Here is a 13919-nt window from a genome sequence, read left to right as displayed (position 1 = left end):
AAAAGATATTAATGTAAATGAAATATTTTTGGTGTTGTCAGAACTCTTGGCTTCAAACAATATTTACAGAGGGCGACATTGTTCACATCGAAGGAAACTTTCAACAGGGTGTTGTCACTATTTCTGATCTGGAAGGTGAGCCAAATAAACACGACCGACTCAATGGATACCCTCAAAGTGTCCAGTGGAACCTAGAAACCCCCTGGCCCTCTTAATTTTGAAAGAAATTGACAAAAGGGAGGGGTTGAATTTTTTCGTGTGTTATGACAATGTTTTGCCCCCCCACCAGCAGGTATTAAGAAAAAACTACCTATCTACCTCTACCGTTATTTCATTTTTAAAAGCGAAGCTTTTCTATAATTATTAAAAGCGAAGTTTTTCTATAATTAGGGTCGGTCCGTCCGTCCGTCACAGAGAGTTAGCTCTTTTCGTTAATTTAAGCAGGTTAGAATTGTCCTATCGATTCCAAACTTTGCATGATGATTCCCATAGTAGTTAGGTACAATTTAGAAAGTGTAGCAATTCTATAAACAATACCAGAATGTCCGTACGTCCATTTTAAACATGTCGATTTTTAACTTTTTTGACAACAAATTTTTGTATGTTAAAATTATCCAAACTTCTTATTTTTTTAAAACTGATTCCTATTACAACAAGGTACAATGTTATAAGCGAAGCATCTCTATAAACAAGTCCCAAAAATGTAAGTATGTCCTTAAACAGAATCATCTATTTATGCAGTTTTGCATCAAATTTTCCTAAAATATTGTTTGTACTGATGCATTAATATTCTGTTAATTCAGTTCTGACAATCTACAAGTTTTAATGTTTGTTTGTCCTTCCATTTCATAGCTTCGCTTGTATGGATGTTGTCATCCTTGTTTTTATTAAGTAGGGGGAGGGGTGGTTGCTAGGCAAGTTGAGGAGAAAAGCACCAAAGGCTTCCGACTTTGTTTTGCGCAGTTATTTTCGCAAAGTCCTAATCAAAATACTTTGAGACAGACGGACATGGAGAAAGACACAGGTAACTCTGGAGTAGCTTTTCCACTAAAAATATAAGCAAAATTAAGATTAAATTTTTAGGTTCAATAATTGTAAATCCTGATATGCTTGTGTCTGGTACATCTGTTGTTTCAGCTCTATTTTGCCTCAGGTAGCTTTATTTTTAATTCATGGACTAGATAGAGATTAAAAAAAATTCAAGGAGAAACTTAAATTAAAATATCATGAATCCATTAAAGACATTTATCGCATCGTATTATTGACAGCTTTCCGCAGATATTAAAATGAAAAATCAAAAATTAAAACCAGTTTTGTTAGCCCCGAGGGGGCCGAAGGTCCGGCCTAACAAAACTAGTTTTAATTTTATGAATTTTATTTTAATATTCGTGGATAATTGTAGTACGATCCCAAACATGATTTTTCAGTATGACGGTGAATCTGTTCTAAACCAACGGATATTAATCGGTTTCGAAGCAATACTTAAAAAAGGATGACAATATCCTTCAACTAATCAGATGGTCAGACAAACTAACATTAACAGAAATAACAGTAATAATTAGTATAAAAAATGTTCCGATTTTAGAAAGGCTGTGCTATCTGAAATCTTCAAGGGGGGAGGGGGACGTGGCAACAAGGTCATGTTGGTTGGTACTCTGGTACATCAACTTTTCCAGGATGTTTTAGATAAACGGTAACAAACTTTTTCTGCTTAATCTAATCTTATATAGTAGTAAAGCAGTAAGGTTTTTTTTTTATCCATAAGATCTTGCTAACACTGAACTGATTGAGTTTCCTATTTTAGGGAAGCTGCACATAAGTTTTTAAAACACATTTAAAAAATTAAATCTTGTTTGGTCGGTCACGTTGGCAGTGTCCAAAGTTTTTAACCAATAATTTTAATTTAATAAAAGAATTATTTTGATTATTATCATTGTAGATTAGTTTATTCCCAACTACTAACTCGTATTTTCACAGTAGCCTTGCTCCTATGTTAGCCCCTGCGGGGGGCTTTAACCCGGCTGGACCAATTTTCTAACATCTGTGAAAATACGACGAAACCCGCTACTTCGTGTATTTCCATGATCCAAATGTTTTTGTTACTGTTTTAGAGAATATAAGAAAGAAAACATTACGGATATGATGAATAACATAATACAAAGTCCTTCAATGATCAGAGGTGAGATTATTTTTAAAAACTAAATTATAGTTTAGCAATTATGGGGGTGGGGGGAATATACAAATTGGATGGCGGTTACCCAGGATAGGAATAAGGCATAACCAACAAGCGAAATAAATCTAAATTAATATTTGGACGGGGGGGGGGGGGGAATATACAAATTGGATGGCGGTTACCCAGGAACAAGGCATAACCTACAAGCGAAATAAATCTAAAATAATATTTTGACGGGGGGGGGGGGGGGGAGACACATGTAAAGGTCGTAAATTCTACTATGTGTTGGGCCCCCCAATGACAGCTGAAAATCACGTGTAGGTTTTGATTTTAAAAAAATTAATGTCATTGTTAGTATATGTGTTGGTATAAATGTTATGATAATTGGATGTAAACTAGTATTCAAAGATTTTTTAACACCTTCTCTCGTTCTCTTTTTATTAACCACGTGGACTTCAATTTATTATCCCTAAAGATTTATGCTGATATCTGCTCTATGTATCAACCATTGCATTGTTTTCAAAGTTAAAAAGGTTAATCAGTGACCTTCCATCATCACCCCCCCCCCCCCCCCCCCCCCTACCCCCCCACCACCAATTCTTACTTAAACATCCTCCTTTATGGAACAATTATCCTTTATGGACGTACGTACAAACCCTCAAAATAGGTAAGCTTCGCTTATGTGCAGTTTTAAAACTAGAACATCTTCTAATTTTAAATGAAATGGTTAAATGTTTTTAGAAATGGCCTATCTTGGTCTAACCGAAGATGAGATGAGAAAATCAATACATCCATTTATAAATCATATCCAATACTTTGTCAAGAAATATATACATGGAGAAAAGGTTAGTGGGTAGGACCAGGGATCTAAAGGGATAAGACAATGTTCAATAAATTGATGTACATCACCCATGATGATACACAAAATTACCCCGTCTGAAGATAACAATTAATGGTTGAAACGTTTGAACACTTAAGTTAATCAACAAACCAATCAAAGTTCAGTATAGTTCCCAAAGTTGTTGAGTCAACGAATAAAAAAACGTAATAGGAAGCTCAATTAAAATAAATATCAAATATTTTTTGGTAATTACATAAGTTGCGCTGTTTATGGGCCAAGGCATTACCTAGGTGTACCCCTTTATGAACAAATAATTTACGTAAGAAATTTGTTTCTTTTGTTATTTTGATATCTAACAAACAGTTTACCTTAAAAAATTTCCATTGTATACACCATTGCATTGATTTAATTACTTATGAATACACTTTACAGTAGAATTTTCGTGATTATTTTAACTAAACCTATTAAATATGGCAGGGGTGTATATTCTGCACAAGATTAATTTTTTTTCCTGCTGCAAGAAATAATATTTTTCTTCAACTCCTAATTTTTTAAAAGCGAAGCTTTTCTATAATTAGGTTCGGTCCGTCCGTACGTCCGTCCGTCCGAGATAGATAGCTTTTATTCGTTAATTTAGGCAGGTTAGAATTGTCCTATCGATTTCAAATTTTGCATGATGATTCCTGTAGTAGTTAGGTACGATTTAGAAAGCGTAGCAACTCTATAATCATTACCAGAATGTCCGTACGTCCATTTTAAACATGTTGATTTTTCTACTTTTTTAACAACAAATTTTTATGTGATCTAGTTATCCGTTTGATCTGATTTTTTGTATATTGATTCATAGGACAACAAAGAACAATAGTATAAGCGAAGCAACTCTATAATCAAGTCCTAAAAATGTAAGTATGTCCAGAAACATTATCCCGTAAAAAGCAGTTTTTGAACAAATTTACTTACAATTTTGCTTCGAATGTTTCGATTCTTTTATATTCTGATTATTCAGTTCGACACTACATATACAAGTGTTAATGTCCGTTTGTCCTACCGTTTCAGTGCTTCGCTTTTAAGGATGTTGTCATCCTTGTTTTTCCCGCAAGGAAAGGTAAAAATGGAAAAATATTTTCAGGACTCTTTTTTTTTTTATAGTTTTTTTCACCAAGGAGGGGAGATATCATATGGAAAAAAATGTTTTCAGTTTTATTAATTTTTTACAATTTTCCCCGCCAAACACATATTTTAAATTTTTTCACCCTCACCTTTAGCAGTGTCAACCATGCAGAATATACACCCCTGAAATATGGTTTAATTAACCTAATATATACATAGAATAAAGGCGCCTTTTGTAACACATTGTGTTAGAAAATACATAATGCTAACCAAGGATTAGTATATCAGCAAGTAGCGCAACACTAACAAATTAACAGAAAACCAATCTTGACTACAGTTATAGTTTAAAACTTACCCTATATTCAGAATTTTATGTTTTGTTATAAAAATGAAAAATACATGCAAAGATCTATAATCTTCTCAAATCTTTTGATATTTCACACACCCAAAAAAGTGTGTTTTTATACCCAACTAAAGATTTTATTTGGGGTGGGGGTTAATTACCCCTCTCATCCATGTAAATTTTAACTCCATAATAGTTTTATTGGTGGGTGGGGGCTTAAATAAATTTATACCGTGTATTCAACCCCCCCTCCCCCCCTTTAGTTAAATTTCCTTCCAATATTGACCAATATTGAGATTTTTACCCCCTAGAAAATGAAAAGACCTTCAAATGTTTGTCGTCTCGGTGCGTTGCTATGTGAAGCAGGCATTTGCTTGCTTCAATTATAAGTAGTACTTCTGCTAACTTTGGTTTTAGACGTATATACCTCAGTTATAGAGTAAGTGCGCTTTTTAAGCAACAATTTAATTAAAACAATAAGCTTTTATAGTAAATTTCCCATGAAAACAACGTTTATTTATTAAACGTTATAATATTAGGGATAAAAAAGAACAATTAATTTATTTGTCTTAAAATTCCTTTAAAAAGTTACTTTTTTTATGAGTTTTATAATGGCAACAAATATCCTTGATTTTGAAGGGAAAAAAACTTGATTTTAGATAATTGAAAGATTTTATTGAAAAATCTTCCTTTAAACCAAACCAACCCGCCAGAAAGCTTAACCCTACTGTATTAAGGCTTTGCTGACTTTAATTAACTTAAGCTTAAATTATTTAATGGCTTGTTTATTATAGATAAACATCAAAGTAAGTTTAAATTCATCCATACCTTCCTAACAATGGAAATTTATTATTACGTCAGTTTGGAAAAAAATATGTTCTTAAATTTTTAGTACCGAAGCTGTTCTAAACAGGGTGGGGAAAAACCCAGGGTTTTTTAAAAAAGCCCAACCCAACCCGTAAAAACCCTTAAAACCCTAGGTTTTATTGGGTTTTTTCGGGTTTTATTGGGTTTTTCATTTAGGAGTCAAATACATTTGATATATTGATGAAATATTAATGTTTATGTTGTTGTAGGTAAAAGGTAAGCAAGATTTCACAATAAACAAGATAGATAATGAAAAAAACTGGCATTTCGATCAATTATAAACCCTTATTAGCATGGTGCACAAAATATTCTATAAAGGGGGAGGGGAGGTTAAAAGCTTCAAAACATGGAACCTCCTCCTCTATTCCTAAGCTGTCAACACCCCCCCCCCCCCTCCCAGAAATTATTAAGGTATTCCCCTTTTTACACCCCCTTAATAAAAGTAAAACCCTCTGCACGCCACTGTAACTATTTCCTTTTATAAATTGTTATGTTTTAGTTTAAAAATCAATTATGATTATGTAATTTACACAATTTATATATCATCAATTTAGTAGCAAAGCGTTTTCAAAAATTAAGTTTTGAGAGAAAGTAATTTCATAAACATTTGAACAATAAGTAGAGCATCATTTTTATAAGGGGTGGGGGGATTTAATGCAACCATCTCGTAATCAATGATTAAATAGCACTTAGAATTCGAATTTCGATCTGAAATTTTTCATGAGTAATCCTTGGTAGGTCTATTTTCCCTAAATCGAACAAAAAGTTGGAAAAAGTAACGGCTGGCGGCTCAGCCGTTTAGCCGTTTTTTGCCTATTTTGAGGGCAAATTCAACATTAATTACGTAGGAATCAACTTTTTAAAACATATTTTGGTTTAATTCATGTTAAATGATAGCAATAACCATTTTTAAAATTTCTAGTACCAACAGCAACCGGCTAGAACCGTTTGATAAGGTTTTTGAGCGACAAAAAGTATTATGTGGAGATAGGTTTTGTGACTAATTTGCTCTTAAGATAGCCGAAAAATGGCAAAACATCTGAGCTGCCAGCCGTTAGCCATTACTTTTCCAACTTTTGTTCGATTTAGGGAAAATAGACTTACCAAGGATTATTCATGCAAAATTTCAGATCAAAATTCGAATTCTAAGTGCCATTTAATCATTGATTACGAGATGGTTGCAATACCCCCCCCCCCCCCTTACTTCATATTTTTTTACGTTTTTTAGGTAAAATTTGCTTTAAAATGTTATTAGATCCTAGTCTTTGAGTAAATAGAGGTTTAACTTGTAACTTTTAACGTGAAATTTCAATGTTTTTTCAAAAACCCAAAAAACCTTGGGTTTTTTTTCAATGGGTTTTTTAAAAAACCCTGGGTGGGTTTTTTTGGGTGGGTTTTTTGTATGCCCACCCTGGTTCTAAAGATAACTTTTTCTAGGCTGATATCTGGAAATACGGCTCCGGCTCCTACCTTAAAATTAATATATCAATTTTTGTTCATTATTGAGATTTATAAAATAAAATAAAAATAATATAAAATATTTTGCTTTTATTTGATTAAAGCTATATAAAAGTAGAAGGATGTGTGTCTATTTGTTAAGTAACAATAGTTTTTCAGTTTATTATATGGAAATAGACCGTTGCCAAATTATAATATGACTTAAAAAATTATTTTCTAGCTAATCTGGAGCCGGAGCCGTTTTTAACGAAAAATACGGCTCCGGCTCCACCAAAAATGTTGCTGCTCCCGGCTCCAGCTCCGAAACGCTGCAACTTACGTGGTCGTTAGACTTATTCCCACTCTTCCTCTTTTATAGAACCATTTGTCCTTTCGTACATTCATATTATTTTCTACGCTGGTTTGGGAATGGATGTTTTCTGTCATCCTTGTTTAGTTCAACATAAGAATTGTTAGTAATTTCAATATCCAGCAATACAATTTTTATATTTTACAACAAAATCTCTGCTATTTTAAATTTTAAATGGCTGTAATTTTCTTATTATTGAAGCTAGAAGAACAATTTTTTCTAAATATGTTCATATTTATGTAAATTTTATATTATAAATCTCAAAACATAAATTTTTGGTGCTGCAGCAGTACCTGGCAGCTGTCAGCCGCAAACTGGCGGTCGGCAGGTAAACGGCAACGGATTTTATGAAATTGTAATAGGTCATTAAGACATATTACAATTTCTGTAGATTATTCGCATAGAAGAAAGATCATTTAATAGTTACTTAATATTTTAAAGTTTTGACCTTAATTTTATATAATGAAACCCCAGTTTATGAAGAATTTTTTTTTGGCTACTTCAATATCTGGTAATTATGCCGGTTATCCTGCTGGATATCTGGTAATTTGGCCGGATATCAGGTGATTTGCTGGATATCCGGCCCAACCCTAGTTAGTATACTGTCAAATGCTTTTCTTTCAATCATTCATGTAACTTTTTAGATTGCCCAACCGGAGCCGTCGACACCCGACAAGGTTAAGAAAGGGATGCAGAGACCTCAATGGAAGGGAAGAATTGATAATATCGCCGATATTGAGGAGAATATTTGGTCCCCTCGGCTGGGAATCAAGGTCAGAATATTATTTGCTGTGGTAACTATAATCACATGGATAGCAGAGAGAGAGAGGGAGGGGACAATAGGCTGTTTATTACACTAGTCCCTAAATTTTAAAAATAACGTTTTCTATGCGTTGGCTTGACAACTTTGGGGACTTGTGATTTGTTAATTCCTTAAGTCCAGTTGAGTTTTCAAATTTTTTAACCATTAATTTTCAGGGCGACCACTGCATACTATATATACTATTTATACTATATAGGATGAATTTGGATACTATATCATACTATATGACCAAAATTTACTATATATACTATATATTATAGCCTTTACTTGACCAAAATTTACTATATATACTATATAATATTACATTTATATAACAAAAAACTAATATTGCCAGTTTTGTGACAAAGCCTCTTAAGGAGCGTTTTGTCTTATTTTCACAGTAGGTTTTCTCTTATTTCTAGCCCCTGCGGGGGGCTCAAAAGATACTGTGATACGACTAAAATGCATTAAGATGAAGAAAATCCTTTAAAATATATATATTTTTTTTGTGATTATGATATAAATATCAGTTATTTTTCATAGAGTTAACTTAAGGGTGAGGGGTAAGTTTTACCACTTTCGCTTACTCAGTGATTATTAGGCTAGGTATTAATGTGAGACTAGAGGGTATTTGGGACAAAAATTTACTTTTGGGTAGTAGTTCACTTATATTCAATATTTTTTTGTATAAGTTTCCAGGTTCAGGTAGGAAAAAGGTGGTTTCTGGACAGGTAAAAAAATTGTAAAATTTAGAGATCAACTTATTAAACAAAATATGTATCTTTCAGGATGTTATTAACATATCTGAAGAAAAAAATTCAAATTGGCCTCAAAGTTCTGGTCCTGCAGGCCACCAGGTCAACTCTGGACTGGTAAAAATTCAAATTTTTTTGTTTGATGAGTTAGAGGTCAACCTATAAAACAGAATATGCATCTTTTTGGATGTTATTAACATATCTGAAAAAAATTGAAAATTAGCCCTTAGGGTCAAGCCGTGCAGACCTCCAGGTTCGTTCTGGACAAGTAAAAAATCAATTTCTTATTCTAAGAGTTAGAGGTCAACTTATAAAACAGAATATGTATTTTTTTTTTGGATCTTATTAACATATCTGAAGAAAATATATAAATTGGCCTCCTAGTTCAGGTCCTGCAGGCCTTTAGGTCCACTCTGAACAGGTAAACAATCAAATTTCTTATATGAAGAGTTAGAGGTCTATTTATATAACATAATATGCATTTATTTGGATAATATTAACATATCAGGATCCAAGTTCAGGTTCATTCAGGACAGGTAAAAGACTCTACATGGAAGCCTGCAGCACCTTGACCTGGAGGTCAAGGGGGGGGGGGAGTTCTGACACATTTGCGTAAACCTGGTATATAGGCTTTATCTTTGGATTGAGAGGATAGGTTATTAAAGATAAAATTATTCTTATATGATTAATTTTTCCAAGTTGTAAGATTTTTTGGATAGGCCTCCAGGATCAGGAGCTCCAGACCTCCAGATGGTCTCTGTACAGGTAAAAATGAAAAAAAAAAAAATTTAAGAGTTAGAGGTCAACTTATAAAACAAAATATGCTTCTTTTTTAATTTTTTTCACATATTTGAAGAAAAAAAACATGCACTCTAACTCTTTTAAAAAAATTTTTTTCATTTACCTGTACAGAGACCACCTGGAGGCCTGGAGCTCCGGAACCTGGAGGCCTATCCAAAAAATCTTAAAACTTGGGAAAATTCATCATATAAGAATGATTTTATCTTTAATAACCTATCCTCTCAGTCCAAAGATAAAGCCAAAATACCAGGTTTACGCAAATTTGTCAGAACTCCCCCCCCCCTTGTATTTTTTCTTCAGATATGTAAATAACATCTAAAAAGATGCTGATGGTGTTTTATAAACTAACCTCTAACTACATAAATAAGAAATTTTGATTTTTTCCTGTCCAGAGTCCACCTGGAGGCCTGCAGCATCAAACCTGGAGGTCGATTGTCATTTTTTCTTTAAATAGCATTTTTTCTTTAAATAGCATCTATAGAAATGCTTATGTTGTTTAATAAACCTCTAACTCCTTAAATTTAAAATTTTTATTTTATTCATGTCCAGAGTCCACCTGGAGGCCTGCAGCTCCTAAACCTGAAGGCCAATTTTATTTTTTTCTTTCAAATATATAAAGAACATCCAAATATAAGCTCATTTTGTTTAATAAATTTACCATTAACTGTTCAATTAGGGAAGTTTTATTTTTACCTGTCCAGAGTCTGCAGGACCAGAACTTAGAGGTCGATTTTAATTTTTTTCTTCAGTTATGTTAATAACATCCAAAAAGATGTATATTCTTTTTTATAAGTTGACCTCTAATTCTTCAAAGAAGAAATTTTAATTTTTTACCCGTCCAGAGTGGACATGGAGGCCTACAGGACCAGAACTTGGAGGCCGATTTTAATTTTTTCTTCAGATATGTTAATAGCATTCAAAAAGATGCATATTCTGTTTTATTAGTTGGCCTCTAACTCTTCAAATAAAAAAATATCTATAACCTGTCCAGAGTGGACCTGGAGGCCTGCAAGACCAGAACTTAGAGGACTATTTTAATTTTTTCTTCATTTATGTTAATAACATCCAAAAAGATGCATATTTTGTTTTATAAGTTGATCTCTAACTAACTCTTCAAACAGAAATCTAAATTTTTTTACCTTTCCAGATAGCCTGCAGCACCTGAACCTGAGACCTATCCAAAAATGATTAAATATATGTGAAATACTAACCAAAAGTAAACTTTTATCCTAAATAACCTATAATCTCACATTGATACCTTGCCTAATAATCACAGAGTAAGCCCCTTATATGTAAAATTGCTTTGATAACAGCTATGCTTTGAGTTATTATTGATGATGTATATTGTATATACTATGTATTACTAAATAATTCTAAGTCCGATACTATATCATACTATATGAGTTTAAAAAAATATACTATATATACTATATGGATTAAAAAAATATACTATAAAAATACTATATTTTTTTGGTTTCGGAGTGGTCGCCCTGAATTTTAATCTATAGAAGGGTAATTTTGTATATCATTGGGGATGTACATCAATTTATCGTCATTGATGTATCCCGTTAAATCCCTGCATGAATGGGAATGAAATGCAACTATGAAGATAATATTTCTAAATTCTGATTAGGGGGGGGGGGGGAGTTTTGACACATTTGCGTAAACAGTGGGTATAGGCTTTATCTTTGGACTGAGAGGATAGGTTATTAGGGATAAATTAATCTTATATGATGAATTTTCCCAAGTTTAAATATTTTTTGGATAGGCCTCCAAGTTCAGGAGCTACAGGATTCCAGGTCCTCTCTGTACAGGTAAAAATTAAAATTTTTTTTTTGATGAGTTAGAAGTCAACTTATGAAACAAAATATGCATTTTTTTCTTCAAATATGTGAACAACATTCAAAAATATGCATATTTTGTTTCATAGGTTGACTTCTAACTCTTCAAACAAAATTTTTTTATTTTTACCTGTACAGAGAGGACCTGGAGGCCTGCAGCTCCTGAACTTGGAGGCCTATCCAATAAATCTTTAAACTTGGGAAAATTCATCATATAAGAATGATTTTCTCCCTAATAACCTATCCTCTCAGTCCAAAGTTAAAGCCTATACTCACTGTTTACGCAAATGTGTCAAAACTCCCCCCCCCCCCCCCTCCCTTAAAATCACTGTTTCAGTAAAGTTTTCATGAGCAAATTTTAGATGCTTATGTTTTCATGAAATGAAAACCTTTCTTGTTTCCTATATGGAATTATTCATGAGCAGCTTTGCTTTTAAAAACAAGCTTTTAAATTTTGTTAAGGGAAAAATTGATTTAACAGTAAAGACTGCTGGCAACCGAAAGCTTCTTCCTCTGGAGTTAAAAACAGGACGCCCAAGTTTCTCTGCTGAACATGCGGGTCAAGTCAAGCTTTACACTATGATGTCCAGGTTATTATCTAACATTATTACATTTTACAAAAAAAATATTTTATATTAATGCAAGAAATAGGGATTTAGAATTTAGATCCTTAAAAAATCAACAAGAAGTACGAAGGTTTTTAAGTTTTACAACACAATATTTATATTTCTGTTCTGCTTGACAAGAGGCTTTCAAGGAGAGAATTTAATCCAAACTTGGACCAATGTGAAGCTTGTTGCTTGCTATCTGGAAGGTCGTGGGTTCGAATCTAGACCATACCTTGTCTAATTAAGAAAAATGATACCTATTGTGGCTATGTCTGTCATGTGACACTAATAGTGAGGTGCAACTTAAACAAACCTCCTACCACTCTAGAATATTGAATTTTGTGTTAGGGACAGAAGAGAGGATCCAGGTTCCGGGCTGCTGCTGTACCTCCGGTCCAGCAACATGGTGGAGATACCAGCTGGCAAGCATGAGGAGAGAGGTCTTGTACAGCTTAGAAATCAACTTGTGGCTTATCTTAGTCAACCCACCACTTTCAAGGACGATCTGGTACAATAATGTTATTAAGCTTAACCTCAACCTGGAGCAAAATTTCTTTTTTTAAAAATTCTTTAACATCTTAAAAGATTAATTAATAAAAAAGAACCTACCTAATACCTAAAGTTTAATAAGTTGACCTCTAAAAATTTAATTTTTTCTTGTCCTGAACCTGGTGGCCTAATAAAGAATACCTTTTCCTTCTATACTACAGTCTTAATAAAAGACAACATTTTATTTATATTAGGTAATTTTTCCACTAATGATAAGTATATTTCTAAAGGTGTCTGACCTTGTCCTGCCGGAGCCAATAGACTTTGAGAAGGGCTGCCTGAACTGTGACCTACAGGACGTCTGTTGTACCTACCTAACTGTCAACTCTAATGTGCCCCGTCCACCTCATCACATGGCAGAAATGGCCCCCAGTACCTTGCAACATTTAAATCAGGTTGTTGTAATCTTTCCAAGTACTCAAAATGAGTGATTTTTAAAAAGTCAAAAAGAACTAGGTACCTAGAGTTGTCGTAAATACTAGGTAATAGAATAAATCTTGGAAAAATAAAAAATCTATAATATAGCTTCTGATAAACAGCTGATATAAAGCTTAATTGTAATAGATACAAAAATCTTATTTTACCTTTATAATACTGCAATTTATTACTATTTGTGGGAATTTTTACAATATAACGCTTTTAAAGTAAGAAATCTAAATTAGGAAGCGATAATTGAATTTATAGCTGTTGCCCTTTTTCTTTATTGAAAACTAGCGACTCCTCCCCTAGCATCTAGAGGCTCTATATTGAAAGGAATTTGGAGGGCATAAAAATAGCCTAAAACCATATCCGGACTCTTCATAAAAATGTAATAGCCTAAAACCATATCCGGACTCTTCATAAAAATGTAATAGCCTAAAACCATCTAGGGACCTATAAGAAGCGTCATATAAAGGAGGACCACATCGGTTCAGCGGTTAGCGAGATCCTTACCTACAAACGAAAAAGCTTACTACTTTATATAAAAGGATAATGTCAATAAATCTGTTTATCTAAAAACTAATCTAGAATTTTCTCTATAGGTACATTTGGATTGGTTCAAACGTTGGTCCGACATGTTGCGCCTGGAGGCCAACGAATCAAAGAACTTTAACCAGAAAGCTCTGTGGACTGAGACTGCTGCCAGCAGGGAGACGACTGGCAATTGTATCAGCGGGCTCAGCCTGGCATCTGTCCAGGATAATGTACATACATTCCAGGGAAGTGGTTTTCCCCAGGTAAATAATTCGATGCCTTAAAGTGACGTGCTTTCCCACAAATGACCTAGCGGGCACACTACCCCCTCCCATGAATTTCAAACAAATAATGAGAAGCAATCTTTAACATTAATATTAATAGGGAGTCTTTGATTTTTCTTAATTTCGCTACTTCTTCTAGTGTGTTAAATAGCTTTTTGATCTATTCTATAGATACAGATTTTTC

The 13919-nt window shown here is 33.4% G+C and overlaps 1 protein-coding gene across 2 annotated transcripts in view; it reads left to right on the top strand.

Moving 5' to 3' along the window:
• Positions 1-13919, top strand: part of Dna2 (DNA replication helicase/nuclease 2) — a 41732-nt gene that overhangs the window by 2676 nt on the left and 25137 nt on the right. For both annotated transcript variants that reach the window (XM_080162149.1, XM_080162148.1), the window contains exons 4-13: positions 42-135; positions 1084-1153; positions 1586-1693; positions 2112-2179; positions 2915-3018; positions 7786-7914; positions 11803-11930; positions 12297-12456; positions 12728-12892; positions 13520-13714. In XM_080162149.1, coding sequence (XP_080018275.1) covers positions 42-135; positions 1084-1153; positions 1586-1693; positions 2112-2179; positions 2915-3018; positions 7786-7914; positions 11803-11930; positions 12297-12456; positions 12728-12892; positions 13520-13714 — 1221 coding nt within the window. The remainder of the gene's footprint in view (positions 1-41; positions 136-1083; positions 1154-1585; positions 1694-2111; positions 2180-2914; positions 3019-7785; positions 7915-11802; positions 11931-12296; positions 12457-12727; positions 12893-13519; positions 13715-13919) is intronic.

Source organism: Acartia tonsa, chromosome 5 (genome assembly GCF_053477335.1).
Source record: "Acartia tonsa isolate MP-2025a chromosome 5, ASM5347733v1, whole genome shotgun sequence".
Classification (NCBI taxonomy): Eukaryota; Metazoa; Arthropoda; class Copepoda; order Calanoida; family Acartiidae; genus Acartia; species Acartia tonsa.
The sequence above is the reverse complement of the archived record's forward strand: the minus strand, read 5'-3'. Positions and strand labels throughout refer to the sequence as shown.